Genomic DNA, 26,383 nt, shown 5'->3' with positions numbered 1-26,383 from the left:
TACATCGCAAACAAAAACCGCGTTCATAAATTGAGACTCTTAATAGATAGCCACTTTAGGTCGTTTTTCTCCGCACGTCCATAGTCTATAAATTCAACTACCCTCCACACCCATCATCGTGGAGGGTTTTGGGGAGTTATATGAGCAGTGGATGAGTAACGTTTAGAAATGGACCCGAAAAAAGTGCGAAGATTGATTGTTTCCGAATAGCAAGATAAATAACCGGGGCCTTTAATCGAATTTCTCCATGGGAATTTGATTTCTTGTCTATTTGTCTCTTTTTGCTTGAACGTTCAAAACCCACACTTTTAATGCTTCGATAGAACAGTAGATATGTTTTTTGTTTGTTGTGGAAGCTCTCCAAAACTAATGGTAAGCTAATAAATTAAACAAATTGGGTAAGATCTGATCTTACACTGTAAGAAAACAATATTTACTTCTCGAATTAAATGTGTATGACTAAGACTATCTAAATGAATATGAAATTGTCTCACAAGAGAACTGATTACAACGAATCAATATATGTATGTGGTTATATATTTCTTCAATTGCGCTCCTGGATATAATACTGCAATGCGGTTTAAAGACAATTTTTTATAGGGGAGAGTGGTCTAAGGTTTGCGGAATATAAAATAAATCTTGACATATTAAATTATTTAAAATCTACTAAAATCAATACCGAATAACGTTGCTACGTCATCGTGAAATATCAATTCGATAAAAAACCCTATTTTATAGTAATATAACTTTTTTTAACTATAGTTATAATATTAAATATGTGCGAATAATAATGTTTTATACTTATGAAAATACGTACTCAAATTTAACTATACTTTTTTATCTTTAATAATTTATAAATATGGATCGAATTAGTATTTTTTTTTAATCAACCATAATTTTTGTTGCAACAATCCATAATCGTTGCGTCATAAAACTAATTAAGCACTCGACTAAGAATTGTTTTTTTCTGTACTAAATTATTAAACGATATTCTTAATAAATGAAAAATAAAAGGTTAATGTCAAATATTTATGCCGAAGCAGACACATAAGACTCGAAATACGCATTCTACAGAAAATGAAACATCGGCAAAATTTTAACCTATTTTTTATATACGCCTTATCAATAATCTGATAAGATCTGTATTAAACAATAACTAAGAGTCATCGACATTGATCATAAGATCGATGACTTACAGCGACGTTGAATTTCCTCTCAATTCTCAAGAAAATATACGCCAGAACACTGCTGTACTTAATCAATTCCTTAATGACTTGCACTAAAACTACCACTTCGCTTCCGAATTGGAATATATGAGAGTTCAGACGAAATTGCACTAAGCGGAGCTACGCCAAATCTACAAGTTAACTCGACATTTAAAACAGTATTGCACAAATTTTCCAGGCACATTTTACTGTTGTGATTTAAAAATAATTTATATATTCGGTGATATTTCGGACACTAAATTTTGCTGAAACTAATTATTCCGGACAGGATTTTTGCGGACACTGATAATTTGTAAATTGATTATTCCGGACAAAAAAATATTTTTATTATTTTAATATAGTTCAATGTAGCAATCAACTTGTAGCAATGTAGCAATCCAATAAATTCATAGTTTCACTTATATTTACACAATAAAATATTAAAAATATATTTTTGTCTGGAATAATCTGTCCGAAATAATCAGTGTCAGCAAAAATTCTGTCCGGAATAATCGGTATCCGCAAAAATCTGTCCGCAAAATTCGTGTCTATTATATACTTAAACTGCACTTTTTCTATAATCACAGAACCGCCATTCAGTAACTTTACAAATTCAAATAATTTTGTATTGCATTGAGAAACGCTGTAGGTTGTTAGCGACATGACAAGTGCAAGGTTGCCAAATCTCTACATTTTTTAAATTCTGGCCGATATGTAAATATTATAATAAGAAAACATACGGCAAAAACTAATCTTTATAATTGCACATCGTGGCAAGAATAAAATAATAAGCACGTACACAGCGCACATTATATTACTTATGTATTTCATGTATCATTATTATACTTATGAACGGAATTCGCTTCCATCAGCACTTCCATTCGAAATTTACTTTCAACAAGAATTATCACCTAATATTTCCAACTTAAGGCAGACAATGTTGCGATAACTTCACGTATTATAATAAATACACAACCTATATATAGAATCAAAATGTTGCAGAATAATAATAATTGATAACTAAAAAACTCTGCCTTATATAAAAATAATAAAAACACACAAGTAAAATTAATGAAATCAATTAACGCCTAACATACAAAAGAAAACAGCTGCGAAAAATCTTTTTATGATTAGGATTTATCGCTTATTGATGAGGAAAATAAAAACATGTTAAATTATGTATATACAATAACTAATTTTTTTTTAATATTTCGAAATATTTTCCATTTTCTTTTATTGATGAGTAAGCAACAGTTTAACTAAACTTAAAAGTAAATGTAATGTATGTATCATATAATATATATACTCGATACAATAAGAATTTTTATTAATATTTATTTTTGATATTTAAGGTCGATTTTACTAAGAGGAACATCAACGAATATAAATTATGCTTATTTAAGTGATGTTAAGTGAAGATCGATATTGCAAATGTATTGACGGACCGTATAATACGATACGTTATATGATAATGCTCTCTATGATAAAGGATACTCATCTATGTATTAAATTATATTAATTAAATATGTGAGGAAACAAAGAGACGTAATACCTCGTATTACCTGAAAAAAATACGCAGCGTTTATCGTATTTGCCCTAACTAGGATCAAATTACCTTCGATTAAGCCTGAAGAATGCTCGTTTTTCACTAGAATATATCAAATATTTTAAAGAAAGTTTTTCAGCAACTCATCACAATAAATCGGTTTTTTGCTCTAACTTTTTACTACCGGTGAAAAAAGTTTTTTTGAGTCTTAAAGAAACATTACGTTAACTATCCTAATATCAAACTTTGCTTTGCCCTGAACGAGCTCATTTATATATGTTTCATTCTCAGGCGTGTCAGTAATTCCTTTGCGTAATATATAAATTACTATTTCGTTAGAGTTGAAGCTACCCAACAGCGCAGATTTTCAACAAATTTAGATGTTCTTTTTGTTTAAGTATCCATACTTTTACTGTAAATTTTGCCTTCAAGAATATGTTTATCCTATCATCCACGAGTCTCAATCTCAAACCTTTCAAGTATTCCGATAGTAACATAATAGTTTAATGGTCACTTTGGGTTGGATTTCCTATGTCTAAGTCGACAGTGTTTTTATCGTTTTGGCAGCGCTGTCACTTTTCGAAATTTCTGATGACATGTAAGTAGGCGTTGTCCGCCCAGTCTGCCCCACTGGTACTGATCAACTAGCGTGACACCTCAGCCAACCGGTCATTTCTCTTCCACTCTTTAATTAAACGATTCATCACGAGAACACTTTTTTTCAGTAGCCGACTCGTTAATCGCAAAGGCTTTTTCAACGCCTTAATCACGAAAATAACTTTTTGTGCGAATCCGTGGCGAATGAAGATAAAAAACGATTTGGATATACGCGGAAAGTTTGTTTGAAATCGAAACTATAAGTACCACAACAGTCCGACGGGCCATTGAGATTCAGAAGCAAAAATAAATTAAAACGTATGAGTGCTCACAATAAGCAATAAAAACTAATGGTCGATTGTGATTAAATCTTTGGAATTCCACAGAGTGTTGCAAATTAGTACCTACTTAAATGCCAGTAGCTATGAGTGGGTGGTAGTGTGTAGAAGCGATACCATTTAGATTAAACGCGGACTACTTTACACTGCCGATAAAGATAATAATACAATTTTTAGATCGGTCTTAATGAGTCAAATTAAATTTAAAAGGAGTTAATTATTGATTGATCTAGATTAAAGCTAATGAAGACATATTTCAATTGTTAGAGGAGAAATATTAAATTAACCTTTTAACTTAATAAGATTACTGTAATATAAAACTGTTCATTTATAGCTTACTGCTCCCAGTCTTTAATGTATGAAATGTTTAAAATGTTTCATGGGAAATTCCGGGATTTATGGTTAAAAAATCGATGCAAACTGCGAAGTACCTCAATAAAGCAGTGTTACTCAGTATTTCATATGTGATATATGACATCAATGATTAACATACTAAAATATAGATCGGCGTAAAAACATGTGCTATTATTATAAGATACACAAATAAAATTCTAAATTAATATTTTCCGTATGAATATCTAAATATGTTTATCTATGGAGCATTTACTGTAAAAGTGTTCATGTGACTAAATCTGACTGAACTTGAGTTTTTTACCCTGAAACACACTCGTGCGTTACGATCTTATAATATTATAATGATTGCACTACACTCTCTGGAAATTGGCCAAGATTGGCCAAGGACGGAAAATATAGTGGGTTACTTCGGTCGAGTTCGGTTCTGCCCGCTCTAAAATCTCTAGGAAGTAGTCCGAGGTTACCGAGAACGGGAGGTAAAGTGAGGTAATTCAGTCGACTTGGCCAGCTTAGAGCGCTTCCGAACATTATCGGCAAACGGACCGAAGTCGGAGCTGCTCTTTCGAGCGCGAGCGGTGAGATACTCCCCCTTTCACTCTCTCGCGTGTTAAGTGACGAGTGAGAGAGATAATGATATGATTTTTCGCAAACTGAGATAGAACGAGTAGCTCGGTTCAATTTCAGTATAAGCGTAGGTGTCCTATGGTCAACACGCATGTCGAGCGCTGCATCGTGGTCACGTGGGCAAGTTATAATACCACATGCTTATCGGGGACTTCAACAGACTCTTACTGACATCTTTGAATATTTTAGGGCACCAAAAGATATTAATTATATTTTTGATTGTATATTCTTCTAACATATATCGTTATTATATTTTTTTTCGTATAAAATTAAATAATTAAAAAATAATTAGTGGTACATGATTTTGTTAAAAAAATCGTTTCGAATATCCTTATGTATTTTCCTAGATCGGTTTATATAAATGTCACACCATAACAAATTCTTATTTAGAATCGATGGCGACAAATTTTAGGATAGTTACAGACGTGGTGTTCGTATTCTGAAGTATCATTTTTATGCCTTATGGCATTTTCAAAAGCCGACAAAGATTTTGCGTAAATTGAATATTTACGACCGAAAAGTTTTCATTGATATTGTACTGGTGAGTGCTCACACAAACTTTTATAATTATCAGTAGCGTAATTTTAATAATATGACAATTTAAAAATTGCGATTATTTGGCACATTTATTAATCGCGCGCAAATATGCCAGCTGTACGTGACAGAAGCCGCCGTCCGGACGGCATATGAAATTTGCGGCAGTGTGATCGCTTACTCGAAGTCGTAGGTCTCGGCCGACTTCAGTTGTAACTTAGGTTCGGACAACTTCTAGATAGTGTAGTGCAGGCATAAAAGAGATGCACCATCTTACATATCTACAGCAGAAAAATATTAGTGACAAAAATCTATAATGCTCATATAAGAGTAACGTTCTTGAGCGCTGATATCCTAGCCCTAACGGTGAAGAAAAAGGAACGAAATCGTGACTCTTTATTTTGTGTACTTCACTTCGCTGGGATTCTATACAATAAATGATTTTTTATTAAATTTCAGTAAATCTGTAATAACTGAGTAAGTCAATCAGATTTAATGAATACCTATAAGTAAGTATTAACCATCAGAATAAAAGCTTGGGAAATGGTGACATCTATATATATTAATAATTATAATATTATTTATAACCAATAGACGTTACTGAAGCTGGAGGCCGGTTATTTTATAATAGCGCATTTTTAATAAATAAAAATTCGAGTGCAGCTACTAGGGCTCGAACCCGCAACCTCAGTTACTAGTCTGAGACGTTACGGACTACGCTATTCCATCATTACACAATATATTTTTTAATTAAATTTAATGTAAATGATTTTTATAGAAAATAATATCAATAAATTAACGAGTATGAAACAAATGAACTTTACAAAAAATATTTTATACTAATTTTATTATATAAAAATCAACAAAAGATGAATAATACATAAAAAATATTTAAAATAAATTATTAAAATTATTAAAACATACTAATATAAAAAAGTAATAAAATAAATCAGAGCAATAAAACGTGAATCACTATTTTTTTATATAATTTACTTTAGATGCAATACAAAATATTAATAAATAATTATGGAAAAATACGTAAAATTTACTCAATACTCAAAGGGTTAAAATAGGCAACTTATGTCATATAGAATAAACCCATAAAGCTACAGTTAAGATATAAATCAATAATTTTATTTAATTTCTCGAGCATCTACTACCGATATTGGTTCAATAAAAAAATATTTTAATTTATTATTTTAACTTAATTTAACGACAAAATCATTACTAGCTTTTCACGATTCTCTCATAGAATTATATTTATCTGTGGTATATCTAGAAAAACAACCAGATAAATATTCAATGTTGGCAAACCAAACATTCAAAAAGTAAGCTGCTGCGCAAAACTCTAAAAGGATTAGAAATTTAACTGTTCATAGATAAAAAGGGGACATTTTTTCAAATATGTATAATTTTGAAGGTCGAATAAATCTTAAGTGATTAGCGCGTAATAAAGCCTAGTTAAGTGAGATGGAATACTAAATATAGATTAACCTTTCTATTAAATAACAAATTGTATACTGCATTTATATACGTATATATATATATATATATACTTTGAACACTAATCATTATGAATCAGATTAATGGCGCCTCAATAATACACTGAACCAGAAAAGTTTGATAATAACTTCTATAGATTTTTAAACTGCCCAATTACGACATTGATAGGCTTAATACATATGCTTCTATGGCACGACCTGATATTAACTTTGAACGAAAATTGAATTGAATTATTCTGCAATCTACGCTTTCTCTTCAAGCTCTCCATCCAGAAATTCAGCGATTCGAATGCAACTCGAGCTCATTGTTGCGCCAAAAACAGCTGGATGCAAATCGACCATTGTTCCCTATCAATTGTAGACATCCAACAACAAATTGCAAGCACGTCTGCGAGCGATTTCTCGAGTGACTCAGTGCCGAGACGAATCGATTTCAGACCTAGACACTCGCGTCGTAGGTCAAGCCAGTGGGCACTGGGCGCAGCACCTGCCCGGCAGCGTAGGACTTGTAGGAAGTATAATATAATACCTGGGTGTACCTATAACTGTACCTATGTGTAATATACAACTTTATTCCCGGTGCACTTGCCATAAAAGCACAACCGACTCCGCCCAGCTAAGAACAATGCCATATAAATTACACGCGGCAATATTGACGCCATCGTGAGTCATCGGACTGTGTTGTGGAGATTTTTAGTGAAAGATAAATTCATCGGTCCAGCAAGCATGGTTATGAGAAAGTGAAAATCACGTTGAAATGACAATTTGTTGTTTACCAGGAATTTTTCAAATCGTCACATACTATATATCTTTTTTATATTGAACCTCGAACATGAAACGCTAATACAACCAGCTGAAAAAAGCATAGAAAAAGACATACAAGAAAATTGTTTGTCTATTGTACGTCAACTCTGTTCAATAACGCCAACACGATTTTATTGCCTTTGACATGAATTTTGACCTCTGAGAATTGATAATTGTTTTTGCGCTCTCCTATTGATAAAAATTCGGTTCGATTTTACTTTAACCAATGTAGTAATATCGGTAAGGATAGCTATCATATTTTTTAAGCATAGTGTAATATCCAAGTTAAACTATGGAACAATATGCGAGATGCGACATCTGTCTGTACTTCTTTCACTAATTTTTCCCTGAGAAATGAGTTGGCTTAGCTTGTATTTTGAACTTGATCCAATGAAAGTTTTAAAACTTGCATTCGAACTGCAAATGGACGTTTCGCAACTGTCAAATTGAGTTTCATTATCATTATAATCAAATATAGAAATACATATGTATAGTATATCTACTGATTACACCCAGTGAAAATATAACTTTACTGAAAAATACACATTTACTGTAACATTTATAGATCGCATGTAATTAAATAATGTATATATTATTTCACATAGAAAAGTTGAAAGCATATAATTTCACTAACACCTGACATATAAATTATATTTTCACCGGTAAAAATATGTATTTACCGGTGAAAATGTATTCCGATATAATTTTACTAAAATGGCATATTAAAAAAATATTTTCGGAATAAAGGCAAGACTGATATTTTTAGATTTTCTTTAAGAGAAAACCCCAGAATTTCTGGTTTAGAATGAATGACATCATTTCAGCTTTTTTAAATATTTCTATTTCATTAAGATGTACAGTATTTAAATAAATGACATGTATTTTTCTTGCCGAATTCAAGGGGGAGGGAAATTGCCCCCCTGCCCCCCCCCCTTTAAATGACGTCCCTGCTAGGTTGTATATGAATAAATATTAAATCCTGTCGTAGTAATAACAAAGGATAACTGTACTTGATATACATAATTTATACATTACGGATCGTTCACGCGTTTTCACGTGATAGCAAAACTTCGCTGTCAGTCCGTTCACGCGTTTTCGGTGGTTAAAAATAAGCTTGTGAAAATATCACGCATAAATATTCAAAATTTTATCAAAAAATGGCAATAAATACATTTATAATTATTTTAGTATTTTCAATACAAAAAAATATACATACAATTAAAATTTGGCAAAAATAGCGAGTTTTTAAATATGAGGATATGATACTTTTAGGTAATACCATAGTATAACTTGAATATTAATAAGTTTTTGTGCTAAGATCAATAAGTTATCAGGTCAGTATCTTTGACACAATTTAGATTTTAAATAACTTTAAAATGAGTTATAATTTTTCGCAGCAATATCTTTAAAAAATCTACAAAAGATTTTTAATTTCAACTCGATTTTGACCAAACATTTTTTTATAAAAAAAAATTATAAGCTGCAGTAGCTCATTATTAGAGAATTTTTTTAATACAATACTCAATATTCTTCAGCGAGATTAGGGAAATCTAGATAAACCTAATCTGTTATGATCGATTGGAATTATAATTATGCAATAATCACTAATTCCGATCTTCCAGTCATATCACAGAACAATAGTCTATATGAGAATCAAACCTTGGTCTTTCAGGTAATAGTCACCGATTTATACCACTGGTCTATTATGCACATTTTTTAAGAAAAATAAGCAATACTTTTGTAATATTTTAGTTGCATCTGTAACTTTGCTTTACTGACCTTCAATAAAAAGACATATCTTAATCGTATGGTGAAAAATATCTGCCAGATAAGCTAACCATAGATAAAATTCTAATTTTAAGCACTTTAAGACTTGTTCTCCCGAAAGCCAGAGTATTTAAGTATGCATCAAATACTATATCTGTTCCTTACGAGTTAAATAATGCTAAACTTATGCAAATACCGCTAAAAGTTGATCATTGGCCTAATACGTGTTGAAATGAATTAAACTAACTAAAAAAATTGTAAGAAAAAAATGGCTTTTAAGCCATCCGACGCAAAATACGGGAAAAATAAACGTACTCTCCAAAAGAGACAGTTCATGGTATTTTTTATTATGCAATTATAAACTTAATAACGACATTTAAATAAATAATTTGAAAATAAATTTTAAAGTATACTTTAATTTTAGTTTTAATCTATAACAGTGCGGATATTTTTTAAATAAGTCCCTATTGTATTGCCACAATTAAATTTAAATGTTATATTTTCAAAATATATAGCTGGTTGATGACATTTATACGGTAGTAGTATTTCTAGTAAATATGATAATACGATATTCGAATAATTCCATTTGAAAGCAATTGCTTTATCATTATCTAATACATACATATTTATAAAGCAGCGACATTTAACATTAAATGCTATACCATTATATATTTTTCACATAATCCTACAGATAAGGTATAAGCACTAAATATTATTTAGAACCAAGAACTAATGGAACAATTATGTGCAGTGGTTGCGCTATGGGAAACGTTGTTTCTTTGGGTGTAATCGATTAGTTTTTCTTATTGGTCATTAATGAAGAAAATAGCACGTGATTTATTTCTTCATAAGCTGGCAATAAAAATTGCAATAAATTTCAACTACGAGCGGTTATAAATCATTTGAAGCGTTAAGTTTGTAACTAGAAACGTCATTCAAACGTTATTTCTGTGTGTGAAGTTAATTTTTGAAATTGGTCCAAGTGAGCTTTGATATATGTTAGTTATAATTATAATTCCTGTTACTTTTTAATAATTAAATAAAAACGTTTCAACACATAATTAAGCAGCACTAAAACATATTTACCAAGTATTTTTTTGTTGTTGTTAATTTTGACATATCAAAGAACATGTGTTTAACGATCTGATAAATTGTGGTTAGATTTAGCTAGAGGTACGGAACAAAATGGAAAAAAAAAGTAATTTCTTATTATATTAAAATTGTAATAGTAGTTTTTAAAGCCCTTTACAGACTTCCGACACTAAAAATTAGGTTTTTATGTACGTTGACTTTTCATTATATTATGCTTTAAAAAATGTTTTATTTTGATCGGGCTAAAATAATTAGCATAACATTTTTTATACTCCTGTGATAATTTTCTAATGCCAATATGTTATCTTTGTATGTAATTTAATTAATGTTTCAGAAAATAATATATATTCCTCAAACAAATCCAGTTAACGTGCTATTAGTTTGGTGGTTCTAAATTTTATAACTATTCTTAAAAGCGCAAAAAACCTTCAGTGTATATTTTAACTTATTTTTGATCTGAATGTCAGTTCTTTCATTTAGGTCTATAATTTACAATTAGATTGTCTCTGAGATTTATTTTATTATTGCAATTTTATTTATCTTTTAAAGTTAAAAGCCATGTCTTTGATAAAATGTGTTTGTACTATATCTAACAATCTATTCAATACGATTGACAACTATTAATTATTCAGACATAGCAAACCAATTGCGAAACGAGCAATCTGCACATTTTAATCCCAATCTACTAGACTCCTCTTCCCACAGGGCCATTCCAAATACAAAGATCCGTTACATAACGAAACACAATCGAGGCCGTTAGCAAAACGATTCGAAACTGCAACATGGAATATTGCGATCTCATAAAACATGCAGACCGAGGAGAATTTAAATTATCTCGGAAACCGGTTGAAATTCTGCAGTTATCAAATCTGAAGCTTAAGACTATCTTGACCTCGTTACAGTATGGGTTATATGGAGATGAGTTTGCTCCTCCGTTCAATTATTCATTGGGGAACACTCAATTTACGAAGGCGGAAAAATTGAGCTCAAAGTACAATAGAGTATTTTTCTCGGTTTGGGGTGGTTTTAAAAATGTGTTCATGCATAATTCAGACGGTAATGTGATGTGAGTGATAGCTGTAAAGTGTCGAGATGGAGCAAATCTTAATACATATACATATGTACTGGTGGATATTAATGGAAAAATTATTGAACTGGGGCAATACTCAGATTATGTATTTCTTCTTTAATTTATGGCACCTCATCTAAGACATACAATAAATTACCGACAGATTTATTTTTTCATTCATATCTATAAATATATACAGTATGAGAGTAAAACATGATGTTCTTAAAAGCATTTATATATAGGAAGGAAAATCGAAATTGCATTTACAAATATTAGCAATAATATAATTTATTCCACAAAAAAAAGATAACTTAAACATGTACATATGTCATGCACAAAATGGTTTTACCATTGCACTCTAAAGGCATCTATGCCATGCTCAATAAATTTGATATTTTTAGAAGCCATTTTAAACGATTTAATGATAAAATTTTTAGTATTTTTAGTATTTTTTTTTTTTTTTTTTTTTATTTATTAACGTAATTCCGCATGAGTATAAAATTACTCATTCTACGGTTACATTTTATTACAGTTTTATGTTAAATATGAAAAATAAAAACTTATACATTAGAAAGTATAATGAACATATTTAAACTCTTATCAAAATAATAAGTATAACAAATTATAAGAATGTACATACACATATACATACATTCATACATATGCATATATACATATGCATATATACATATAAACATATACACACATTTTTTTTTTTAAAGTTCGATGAATTTTTTAAAAAATATTTTCTTATTTCTTTAAAGTTATTTCTGGTTGATATTGGTAAATCATTATATGTTTTAAAAGCTATATATTTTAAAGAATTTGTTCCAAACTTTACTGAAAATGGTTGAGGGATGTGTAGATCATATGCAGATCTAATTTCATATTTGTGTTGTTCTTTTCTAATTTTAAATTTAGTATTTATAGTTGATTTTCCCTCTAACATTTTTTTTTTGTTATCATTATTAATTCATATTTTGGAAGGATAGTTATAGGTAAAATTTTTGTTTTCATATATATGTCTTTTGTGTGAGTATCAAACGGTAAATTCAATAAATTTTTTATGGCACTATTTTGAATCACCTGAAGTGATTTTATTTTAAATTTACTTGTAAACCCCCAGACGCAAGACATATATGTTAGATGACTATGAATGTGTGAAAAATAAATGCTTAATCTAGTTTTATATGAAAAAATATTTTGAAACCTGTATAAAATTTTTGACATTGGTAAATTTTTTTTTATTATATAATCAATATGATTATAAAAATTTAAATTTTTATCTAACAGCAGACCTAAGAATCTTATATTATCACTTTTTGTAATTAGAGAGTTATTTACATTAAGAGAAATATTAAAATCATCATTAAATATCATATAATTTGTTTTTTTTTCATTAATTGTTAATTTGTTTAATCTCATCCATTCATTAATATGGATCAAATCATTCTGCATGTTGTTTTGCATGTCTTTATATGTTTTAGAGTTATATATTAACACTGTATCATCAGCATACAGTTGAATCCTTCCTGTAAGTTTACATAGAGTTAAATCATTTATGTACAAATTAAATAGTAATGGACCTAAAATAGAACCCTGTGGAATTCCACACTTGACCACCTCATATTCACTTTGTATACCATTTATTACTACTGCTTGTTGTCTATTATTTAAATAGCTTCTTAATAAATTTAGTGTTGGTCCAACTATTCCAATATGGTTTAATTTCTTTAATAATATGTTATGATCTACTGTATCAAAAGCTTTTTTTAAATCTATAAATATTGCTGAAGTTTTATTTTTATCATTAAGGTGTTGTTGTATTTCATTAATTAAATCAAAAGCAGCGTATTTTGTATTGGATTTGCTTCTAAATCCATATTGTAAATGAGATAAAAAATGTATACTTTTTAAAAATTCATTAATTCTATTAGCTATAATTGATTCAAATATTTTTGATATGATTGGTAGAATAGATATAGGGCGATAATTATTAGTGTTATTTTTATCATCACCTTTATATATTGGAATTATTTTTGCAATTTTTAGGGACTCAGGGAATCTTTCCTCTTTTAAACATTTATTGAATAATTTTGTTAATATCGGAGCAATAAGACTGTTAATTGATTTAATTGTTTTGACTGTAATACCCTTAATACCAGGTGCTGAGTTATTTTTTAATTTGTTTGTATACATTATGACTTCTTCTAATTTAATTTTGTGAAAATAAATAGATCTGTCAACTTGAGCCATACTTGTGATAGTGTTTATGTCATCAATGTTAATTTTAATTAGATCTGATAAAAATGTTCCAATTAAGATGAAATGTTTATTAAATTCATTGGCTATTCTTTTTTTATCTATAGTTAATTCTCCATCAATTTTTAAGATAACATTTATTTCATTCTTTGTTTCTGAAGTATTTTTTATAATTGTTTTAATATTTTTCCATATTTTAAATTGATTATTATTATCATTACTAAATATTTTATTATAATATTCTACTTTTAATTTTCTTCTATAAGCAGTTACAGCATTTCTAGTTAGATTTTTTTTTTGGGCTAAGATAATACTTGGTTGTAACTTCTATTTGTGATGACAAATATTTCTATTTTTAATTAAGTTATTTAAATGTTCATTAAACCATGGAACGTTAGCTAATTTTTTGTTATCTGAACTTTTGTTAAGGATTTTGTATTTACTTTTGTTTGTTGCAATTTTAATTTTATCTATAAAATTATTGAAATCTTCATTTACGTTTTCTAATAATTTAAATTTAGAAGATTTTATTATGTTATAAAGTTGTCTATATTTAATTATATAATTCTCTTTGATTGGTACTCTATTATTTGATATATTTTTCATGTTATTTATGCATTCTATAAGTAGTAGATTATGATCACTTATAGAATTATTTATATTATAAATTTTTCCTATTAAATTAGAGTTTGATAATATGTGATCTATTAATGAATTAGTATTCGAGGTAATTCTAGTATAGTATTGGTTTACAATGTTAAAATTAAATGATTGTATCATTGTTATGTATTCATTAACGTTGTATGTATTTTTAGTTATGTCTATGTTGAAATTTCCTAAAATTATACTTTTCCCGTTTATAAATTTTAACTTATTTTTTAATAATTCTAAAAAATCATTATGTATACAATTTGGAGCCCTATAAACAACATAGATATTCAATGGCGATCTGTCTATTCCTGTTATCTTGATTCCGAGGGTAGAGAATACGTTATTATTGTCTTCATTAATAATTTTATAATTAATATTATTTTTTATATAAAAACAAACTCCTCCGCCCCTTTTCAATCTTGTTACAAAGACAGATCGATAACCTTCTATATTATAAAAATATTCTTCACCATCATTGATCCATGTCTCCGTAATCGCCATAATATGAGTGTTTAATTTCTTAATTATGTATAAAATATCTTCAATTTTGTTTTTAATACTACGTGCATTGAGATAAGCTATGCGAAGAAATGTATCATTGATAGTGAATTCAGTTATATCATTTAACTTACATTCATTACTATATATATCCGTATTATAATTAAAATCCGTCTTAAGACATTTAGCAGCCATAATCTATAGAATTTAGATACTTTTTCAAATATATATTATATATCGGACATTCGACATGTTTTGATTTATGATCACTAACCATATTCTTCTTGAAACAATTTGAACATATTTGTGGAGAGTTTATTTGAGGGCAGTCCCGTGCACTGTGTCCTTGTTTAGCACAATGATGACAAGTTGAGCGTTCTTCTTTACAGTATTTTGCTGTATGTCCATATTCGCCGCATTTTGAGCATATTGTTACACTAACAAAATCTTCTACACGGCAGGAAGTCCATTCTATAAATATTCTTTCATTTTTGATAAGAATATGTCTGTCTGCCGGATTGATTGTGAATATTCTATGACAGGGACCAGTTCTTGACCCTGCATAATGGCTAAATAACCATTTTTATCCCGTTATGTTTGGCATTAATTCTTTTATTGTTTCCACAAAATCTTCATTGCTTATTGTCCTTGGTACATATTTAAAAATTACTTTAGGTAATTTTTTTTTTGGTATAATTGCCTCAATTTTGTTATTTATTTTTTCATTTTGATTAATTAATTTTATACATTTATCGATGTCTTCAGTTTCAACAGCTATTCCTCCATTTTTTATATTTGTAATTTTATTAATTTTAATACCAACTTTTGATGGTTTTATAGTTAATTCTAGCGTCGATTTGATGTCTTGCGATGTTTTAATATTGGTTTTATCTTTCGGATAAATTAGTAAAGTTGGGATCCTTTTTTTTATTGGTGATATTTTAAGATCAGCTTTATTGTTAGTGATTGCTGCATAAGTGGTTTCTTCCTTTCTTCCATTATTTATTTTATTTTTAATTTCAGTTATATCTTCCTTTATAGTTTTAAAAGCAGAGTCAAATAGAGATGTTTTATTTACAGAATCCTTATATAGATTTGCGATTTCATCAAAACAGTCCATAATAGTTATTTTTTGGTCCTTCGTAATTACATTTGTAATTAAACATTCTTTTATTTTATTTTTTAACACTGATATTTTATCTTCTGCCATTTTTTAAAGTACTAATCACATGGTATTTAATTGTTTAAATTGGTTATTCACTTTAAATTACTTATTCAATTATTTATTCACTATGTTCAAAGAATTATTGTTGTACAGTTCACTTCAATCAACACACATCCGTCGAACACAGAGGTCGTGAAAAGTTCATTCAGAGATACTTCTATCACTATATTACGGTAAAAAGGCTTAGTAATTCCTAACCAATTTACCTGGTACTGTCAAAGCAAAAGTAAATTACTGAATTTGTCATATATTTACCATAAATTTAATACAATATTATTTGGAAGAAAAAAATCATATTTTTATGGCAATCATAGTGCAATTTTTATACTGTTAATTTCTACAGAATTCAAGTCTGATGTGTTTGTTGTATAATGTATAATTATCTCAACAATAAAATAATGTTTTCCAAAAGATGCTATTTACCAGGGAATTATTTTCATAGATATGTGCATTTAAATAAATACTTTGTTCCATAAAACGAATTGATTGTGCATTAATGTATGTAATTATAATACATTGTATCTTAAGTTATATGTTTTAGTCGATTTTCAAACCAAACTTTCACTTCTTTTATTATAATTAAATCCATAAATATAATTTAGAAAAATATAACATTTTATAATAAAATTTGTAAGTATGTTATCAAAGCAAAATAAACTACTAAATTAGTCTAATATTTATCATCAATTTAAAACGAGATTATTTGGGAGAAAAAATCATATATTTTTTACATATTATATTGTTATCTTTTGAATAATTAGCTCAACAATAAAATAATATTTAATAAAAGGGTGCTATTTTACAAGGAATTATCATGAGAGAAAAATTAGAACAAAATAATAGCAAAAAGTTTACAGAATTTCGAGTAAATAATACAATTTTAAATACCACACTATCTATTTACATATAAGATGACTGAATGAAATGATTCAAATTTAATCGAATCAGTCACATCTATAACTAACGGTTATTATGGTTGTATCCTTAGTAGCCAATATCACGTAATGATAAGCGCCTAAGTGTACCATTAAAATATAAGTATCGAACACCTTTGTGTTTTAAAAATACATTTGGATTTTAAAATAATAATTTACTTTAACCAATATTAAGCTTAAAAGTTTTAGTTTTGATTTTTAACACAACAAAGCTTTAATATTAGTCCGGCATAAGAGTAAATGATTAATATCAGTCCGGAATGTTTATGTCACATAGATATTTAATATATACTTAAATGACCATTAAGTAAAAGACATTATTAATGCAACTGTCAAGAGAAATATATGATCCTTTATCATCTTTCATGCAAAGTAGACATTCCTTAATTGATTATTTTTAATATATTTAAAACAAGTCCAGTAGAATTAATTTCATTCTTAGACAAATACACGTATAGAATAAGATCAAAAGAAATGACCAAAAGCAAAAATTATGATATAAAATCATTTTCTTCTCATTTCTGAGAATCACATGTATAACAAAATGTTTTTACAATGTTGTTTATAATTGGCCATTTGATTAATAAATAAATAAATAAATTTGACTCACCGAGAGCTCTTGATACAGAGAGAATATCGTTCACTCTCCAAACGCCATTGTTAGACACATGACCTCCCAATTGCTTTATTCTCCGATACTCATCCTTAACAAAATAAATACGATATAATACAGATCAATAAGCTTACAATAAAAATCATTAAACTCAACAAACATTCAGCATAACCATATATTATACAATAGAATAAAAATCGTGTTGATTATAGACACATTAATTGGTACAAAATAATCGGCTGGTTTTGTTATTATCTAGTCCTTAACAATATTATTAGGATCAGTTTATTAAATTAGTATGTCTATAGCCATTTAATATTGAATAATTAAAAAACGATAACTAGCATTCCCGTAATTCAAACTTTACCTCCAGTGCTATCCAAATCTTGTATTAATTCTTAAGTACATGAGCAAAATATGAAACATTTTTACACTTTTCAGAGTTAATAGATTACACACAACTTGCATACATTGTTCATTATGCACCATTTAAAATTTTAACTCACATATCTCTCTGGTTTGTGTGAGTTTACTAATGACAAAATAGCACCATCCTTTACGAGAATGGCTCTGGAGTCTCCGACCCAGCCGACGAGCAGATTATCGTTTCTTAGGTAACATACTGTCGCTGTTGAACCCTGAAAATATAAATATTATTTTTGTAAAACATTATGACCATTGACATTACATTAAAAAAATAAAGAAAAATTCTTGAAAAATAAAAAATACTATTGCATATTTTTATTTTTATAAACTAAATAAATAACTTAGCATAATAAAGGAAATTATTTTACATTTCATAAAGTATTTAGTTATGGTTTGAAGATAAGATAAATGTAAATAATTTTGTTATTTACAGACATAATACAATTTTTGTATAGATAAAATAAAATAAATATAAATTAAATTATCTATTGGATGTAAAATTATAAATACAGAAATAATATAATCGATTTTCATAATAATTATAGTTTACAATTTATGAAACATAATGCATGACATTGATTCATATCTGATTTAATTCAGAGGATAAATATATAATACTAATTAGTGTTTTTTTAATTTAAAATCTACAGCAATACAGCAAAACCCAAACATTTTTTGACTGATTGACTCACTAAGCAACATATCAAAATTGTTTTAATGAATGGAAATAATTTATTCCATTAATGATAAATATTGTTTTTAAGACATAATCTATTTTGTTGTTCCTCAATTTTTATAATATTATATTTCAAGGTATGTCAGTAAGTTAAATTTAAAAATAGTATAAATAAAATCATATTTTTAAGGTAGCATTTTAAAACTAATTTTAAAGTAATAGAAGAAAATCAAAAATTTATCAACTAAAATTAAAATAGCTATAAATAAATTAAATGACTTAACTTTCATCAAAAACTAATTTGTACATAATTTTTATAACGTCATACATTTTAGAATTGTTGAAAATATAAAACATATATTTATTCAAAAGGTTTCAATTTGTTCTGTATGTCTACGATTATTTCAAGAGCATATTGTATGTTTATCTTAGAAGGTTTATATGCAAAATCCATTACTATTAAAATTCTGATTAAAAATATATGCAAAAGTTATTGCATCAAGATGTATTCAAGAATAGGCAGATATGTGTTATCTATTAACATATATATTTGCTTCCTTATTAGATTTTATCGATGAAAAATGAGTATAAAAGTATGTAGTATTAGATATGCAATGCGATACAAATATAAAATTCTTTAAAGGAATTAAAAATGTAATAATTCAATTGGTATATAATGTGGCGGCCGATATGTGTCACAAAGACGAAAAAAATGATGAGAATTTTGATGAAACATTAAAACGGACAAATTCCATTCTCATGCCCTTCAATAGAAGAGGTAAGCTAGAAGGAAAGCCAAACCAAACACAATCGTATTTCAACAAAATAAAAAGTTTCTCTCTCTCCCCCCCCCCTATCCTTTAAATGGCTACAAGCACTAGTGTAGTGCCACAAGGCAATATATTTTATTTTAACTTCTTACTCTTCTTTTCATATAAATTTATTTCTCAATTTCTACAAAACAAGGAAAATGAAAACATTTATTAAAAAAATATAATTTTGTTTATGAGTTCGCCTACCAGATAGCGCCTCAATTATTATTTAATGTATTCTTTAAAATACAAGTAAAAATTAGTATATGTTTTTTAAGGGCTTGATTGCATCTAAATTAGCACTACACGCTAATGTTAGAAATAGAAACTTAGAAGAAGAGCAGATTTGAAATGTGGTAGAAAATGTTTGCCTATAATTAATATAAAATAAAACAGTAAAGTTATACTTTTTCTAACACATCATAAATATTTTTTTAAGCTTAAGTTTTTATAGAATATTCCACCAAAATAAATAATGTATAAGATTTTCACTACAAAAACTTTTACTTTTCAACTTTGAGAAAGCATAACTAAAATATAGATTATAATACAATAATATAATCGATAATAAATGTCATTTAAAATATTTTTTTTATATATTATCAAAATGTTTAAATAAGATACATTTTACAAAAAATATTTTAAAACTAAAATCTAACATTTTTTACTTTAAAAATTTATTAATAAAGCATAGAGCATAAAACTCAACTTCAAATGAATGAATTAATAACTCTGTATCATACTTTATTTTAATCAATAATCAAGATGTCACTAAAAAATATTTTTTTATATGCAATCAAAGTTTTAAAATCAATATTATAAATTTTGCAAAATTTTTTTAAAATCAAATCTTACTTTTTACTTTAAAAATTCATAATTAAAGTATAAGGCACAAAACCCTACTTTAAATTTATTAATTAATAACTCTGTATCACACTTTATTAAAATAATTAATAAAAATGTCATAAAAACAAATATTTTTATATATTATCACTGTTTCAATAAAATAATTTATGCAGAAAATTTTTAAGAGCAAAATTTCACTTTACCTATTTTAAAAATTCATAATTGAAGTACAAAGTAAAAACTTAACTGTAAATTAATAAATTATTATACTATATTATATACAATGATATAAATTTCGATAAAATATTTTTTTAATATTTTGTTTAGTGTTAAAATTCTGGTGAATATTTTCAAAATCAAATTTTACTTTTTCTACTTTAAAGGATCATAATTAAAAAATTATATCTTGTTAGAGTTAAAATATTATATATTTTTCAGAAAATTTTTAATAACAAAATCGATAACAACTTAAAAACCAGAATCTAATTTTACATATTAATTGAGCCATTTTATTTTTGTGGCAGAAAAAAATAAATAATTGTGTAATTCACAATGTTCATAACTAAACACTGCAATTAACGCGTTTTTATAACGCATCATGTATACATGATCAACAAAAACAAGATTCCCACATTAAGATACATTTTCTCATATTATCATTGTAACGTGATTACACCATGTTTTTATAGCAACTGCATACTCACTCCTTGTCTCGAATTACTATTGAACTGACTATCAGTCGTTAAAAAGGCGTCACGTAAGGCAGCTTGGGGGTTTGTGAGGTAGGATGGGTGTTTCGCAAATAACATGTGCAGATGAGCAGTGGCGTAAACAGCAGCCATCGGTCCACAGTGACCGTCGTAGACGGCATAAAATCCAGCCGGATCCGCACTCTGAAAACCATAAACCCAAGATCATAATAACATTCTATATTTTATATAAATATATATATAATTTATATTACCTCAATATCACAGAGATAGTTAAGGTTATCGATGATCATGTGCCGGTCCTCCATTTTTCTTCCACCATTCCGACTGTTACAAACTGAGACTACCGGCAATGAACGAGGAGCCGGCAGCGAGGCAGCTAAAGCGTTGTCGAGTCGTTCTTGGCAAGCCACGTGAATTTGGTTAACCACGTTTATCATCACCCTCATAGATTTGTAGACTCCTGGAATATACAATCAAAGTAATTATTAGCTTGCCAAAGTACTATTTCTCGTATCGATAAAGTACTATCACAGATTTATTAAAAATTTAGTGTACCGAATTAATCAATACAACATGTCTAGTAAAACATCTTGAATCGATCGATTCAGAACCATCCACTTATATGAACAATGTTTTAGATAATCTAGCAATTAGAGTTTCCATATTAAATATAACGAATTTAATTTGTTTAATATTCCTAATAATATACAAGTAAGTGTGCTGGTGAAAAAATGCTTTATAGTCAAGTAGTTTGATGTGGATATTGAATTCATATTGAATAGCTATAACTATGTACATATTTTAGAATATTGGGAGAAAAATAAAAATACATATCCTTCTTTATAGAAAATGGCAATAGTGATTTTAGGAGCTCGAGCAACACAAGATAGTATTGAAAATGGCAATGGTGATTTTAGGAACTCTAGCAACACAAGATACAAGGTACTCTGGCTTAAGGTTTATTTTGCGAGACAATCGAAATAATTTAAATGAAAATACATTGAAAAATATGTTAATACTTAGAGGAACCTTCATCTTTCTTAATTACGAATAAATAACTTAAGAATCCTGTATACTTCAACCATGAATATGCGAATTTGCTTCGTTTACATATGTTTCGTTGAATAAATTATATTTTTATCACATATTAAGTACTTATAGTCCTAATTATTATACTTTTGAGTTATTAAATAAAAAATTGTGTAACAATTACTCCATTTTGTTTATGAACAATAGAATAAATAAAATGTTTGAAAATAGATGAAAGAAAATTAATTTTTAGTGCAAATAAAAACATTTAAAAAATAATCGCTTAGAGCTGAACCAAAAACCGTAAAAACCGAAATTTATTCCGGAATGAAAGCCGGAACCGAACGAAAAAAATAACGGTAAGTAAATATTATATCTGTATATAATTAATAATAAATTTGTAGCTGGGGCCGGTTTTTTAATAATAGTACATTTTTTTAAATTAAATCTTCTGCTGCAGTGGCTCGAACCCGTGACCTCTGAGTTTGGTGACAAGACCAAATGGACTTTGTTATTCCAACTTTTGTCGAATTTATGCACTAGTCCAGGCCTCGGCAACCATTTTTGGCTGCGGGTAAAATAATTAAAATGTGACTATTAAAAAGAATATCGGGTCAGTGAATATTTTTGTTCCTAACAACCATATATGTGTTCTAGTCGTGACATCGTAACACGTTAAAAAAATGATATTTGCAGAACTGAAATGGGTCACTTGGTGACCCGCGGGTCATAGGTTGCCGAGCCCTGCACTAGTCTAACATGCTTCTATGGCAAATAAGCTAGATGGTTAGTTTTTTTTTTTTTTGAATGATTGAACTGACCGATTACAATTTTAATAAAAGTTATCGTTATTTAGTTGGTATGATTAATATAATCCTCAATTTAGTTTTACAAAATAATGTAAAAATGCCATTTATTTACTAAGAATTAAAAATTTGTTAATAAAACAAAGTTGTCAATAGTTTCGAACAGGTACACTAAAACCGTTCGTCCTTACTTTAAAAATTAAGAATATTACCGCCACAGGTGCAACATCACCAGTTGTTTTATTCATATCAGTGAACGTCAGAGCTTCCACTTTTTATTCAAAACACACGCACGCTGGACTAACATAATTACACGTTAGGAGTTGACAAGTAGTTATTATGATATCACATAGATCTGATTTTTTTTAATTTGTACGAAATATTTATTTTTATATTTATATTATTTTTATATCGACGAGTCACTTAATATATCTAATGCCTGCACTACACTCTCTGGAAGTTGGCCAAGGTTGGCCAAGGACGGAGAATATAGTCGGTTACTTCAGTCGAGTTCGGTTCTGCCCGCTCTAAAATCCGAGGTTATCGAGAACAGGAGGTAAAGTGGGGGTAATTCAGTCGACTTGGCCAGCTTCGAGCGCTTCCGAACATTGTTGGCAAAAGGACCAAAGTCGGAGCTGCTCTTTCGAGCGCGAGCGGTGAGATACTTCCCCTTTCGCTCTCTCGCGTGTTAAGTGACGACAGTGAGAGAGATAATGATATGGTTTTTCGCAAACTGAGATAGAACGAGTAGCTCGGTTCAATTTCAGTATACGCGTAGGCGTCCTATGGTCAACACGAATGTCGAGCGCTACATCGTGGTCAAGTTATAATACCACATGCTTATCGGGGACTTCAACAGACTCTTACTGACATCTTTGAATATTTTAGGGCACCAAAAGGGATAAATAATATTTTTGATAGTATATTCTTCTAACAGATATCGTTATTATATTTTTTTCATATAAAATTAAATAATTAAAAAATTATTAGTGATACTTTATTTTGTTAAAAAAAATCGTTTCGAATATCCTTATGTATTTTTCTAGATCGGCTTATATAAATGTCACACCATAACGAATTCTTATTTAGAATCGATGGCGACAAATTCTAGGATAGTCACAGATGTGGTGTTCGTATTCTGAAGTATCAATTTTATGTCTTATGGCATTTTTAAAAAGCCAGTTTAAAAATTGCAATTATTTGGCACATTTTTCGATTTGCGGCAGTGTAGTCGCTTACTCGAAGTCGTAAGTCTCGGCCGACTTCGGTTCGGACAACTTCCAGAGAGTGTAGTCTAGACATAATGGTTCTGTGTTGATAGGGTTTGCCAAATAAATACATACATATATGATGAAATTTTAACTTTTTGGAATTTACCAAATAGTGCAACCAGTTCAGAAATATTTCGAGTCATAAACGAATATTTTATAAAACACGGTTTGGATTCGAAGCGGTTATTGATCTTTTCAGAAACGATGCCTCAGCAATGACAGGAGTACATTCTGAAGTAAGCTCAAAGATTCGAGCAGTTGCGAATGTTGATTTTTTAACCAATCACTGTGTAATCTATTATCAAGTGTTGGCGTCGAAAGTAATGTCTCCCGATCTTCTAGAAATATTTTAAACTATCCTGCTAATATAATAAACATAGAAATATCCTCTATTCTGAGAATCGAATTTCATTAAGCCCTACACAAATTCTTACAACGATGATTAAAAATGTGGGTTCAATTAAAAGAACATTAGCTGTATAATAGTAATAAAATGCAAGTGGGTGTAACACGCAAGTGCTGGTTAAATTAAACTTTTCATTTATGCAGCGTACAATGCAGGAGCGTTAATTAAACATAGAACTTCCGGATTTTAACCCGTTAGCTTCCGTCGCAGTGAATTATTTATAAATGTTTGTGTGTGTAGATGCGCATAATAATGAGCGTTTCCAAATGCATCGCAGAGATAAAAGGAGTCACAAAAAATTGAAATAGATAAAACTCATTTATAGTACATGCGCGTAAATGAGGCGAGTCAAAAAGTCTCAGTAATAAAATTATTTCTGAATTAAATTTTTCAGTCTTTAATTATCTTACAATAACATTGAATATAGTTTTATTGAAAATTCTAAAATATATATTTTCTAATTTATGTATTGGAATATTAAATGCTTTAATGAAATTTGAAAGCTCATAAATTTGATCGATCAGATAAAAATATAAACGTGGCGATACTTTTTTATTCACCCCACATACTGAAACGTAAATCCGCGGCGGAAAATTTTAATACGCTTTAATATTTGAAGAGTCACGCTCAGTCAGGACGCCGTTCAATTTTAGTACAAATTATACACTCAAACTTTTTAATTATACCACCACGCCCAACCCAGATTTGAGCTTCTCATAAATAATGCATGAGCTCTCCAAAACATGTCTCATCCGATAAACGTTAAATTTTCCGACGTCTCAATCGAAGATCATATCATATGATGGGACATTTTCGGGTCATTGATCACGAAAAGCGCAGAGGGAAAGTGGTGGAAAATTTAGGACAAACCGGAAAGGGAGGGAGAGGAAGAGCGACATCGATCCGGAAAGTTTTTGTAGGGAAACATTCGTAACGGGGTGTGCATACAAACTGCCGAAAAGCTGAAACGCGTAGGGATGGTTGGAGAAAATTCGTGGAAATTGCTGGGAAAAGTGACTCACTCGGTTCTCCGGTCGTCTTTAGGCAGTTGGGGTCGTTCACGCAGGCCTTTATGGAACTGTCTAGCACCGCTCGGCACAAAGGTGTCACCAGACCGTCTGGACAGTCTCTGGAAAATTTAAAATAGATATGTTAAAATCATAGTTAAAATGTGCTAAACAATTTAAAAAATCATCTTAAGAAATCAAGGTTAAAATAATTATAAAGGGTGATCACACCAGCTGCTCCACGAAATCACAGAAAATAATAAACTAGATATGCCATCTACATTTCTCTATATATGTATAGCATCTAGTCACCTGTAATTACTAGTCAAATTTTTGTCATTTTGTCATCAATCATTTCAAAACATATTTGTTTATCATGTGCATTCTCTTCAGACAGTAAAAATCGCAAAGAGTTATGTCTATTGATTTTTTTAGAATTATTCAGCAAATAACGATATAACATATTTTTGTTAAAAGTTAATTTTTTACAAATATTTACACATGATTTAGTTTTTAAATAAAAAGTGAATGAAAGCATAAATTCACAGCTGCACACGGAGCAGGTAGTGAGAGCGGCTTATCTAAAAAAAAGACAGGGAATTTCGATTAATACTCTAAAAATGCCCAACTCTTAAATTAACGATAAACAGACTTCCTCAAACAACCAGTTAATTAAAAATTAAGAATGCAAGGATTTGTTCGCCAGTTATAATAAATTAAGAGTTAATGGCTTAATGTTTTAGAAATACAAAATAAAAAAAACAGTATTGTAATG

General features: G+C 28.9%; 1 protein-coding gene across 4 annotated transcripts in view; it reads right to left on the bottom strand.

Moving 5' to 3' along the window:
- Window positions 1-26,383, bottom strand: part of LOC148230155 (uncharacterized) — a 229,535-nt gene that overhangs the window by 184,694 nt on the left and 18,458 nt on the right. For all 4 annotated transcript variants that reach the window (XM_088196686.1, XM_088196688.1, XM_088196685.1 and 1 more), the window contains exons 3-7: window positions 25,624-25,730; window positions 21,341-21,549; window positions 21,081-21,269; window positions 18,123-18,254; window positions 17,614-17,707 (exon numbers count right to left, since the gene is read on the bottom strand). In XM_088196686.1, the coding sequence (XP_088052812.1) occupies window positions 17,614-17,707; window positions 18,123-18,254; window positions 21,081-21,269; window positions 21,341-21,549; window positions 25,624-25,730 (731 nt within the window). The remainder of the gene's footprint in view (window positions 1-17,613; window positions 17,708-18,122; window positions 18,255-21,080; window positions 21,270-21,340; window positions 21,550-25,623; window positions 25,731-26,383) is intronic.

The sequence above is a fragment of the Plectrocnemia conspersa genome, unplaced genomic scaffold (genome assembly GCF_051122295.1).
Source record: "Plectrocnemia conspersa isolate PC_06_02 unplaced genomic scaffold, ASM5112229v1 ptg000011l, whole genome shotgun sequence".
NCBI lineage: Eukaryota > Metazoa > Arthropoda > Insecta > Trichoptera > Polycentropodidae > Plectrocnemia > Plectrocnemia conspersa.
The sequence above is the reverse complement of the archived record's forward strand: the minus strand, read 5'-3'. Positions and strand labels throughout refer to the sequence as shown.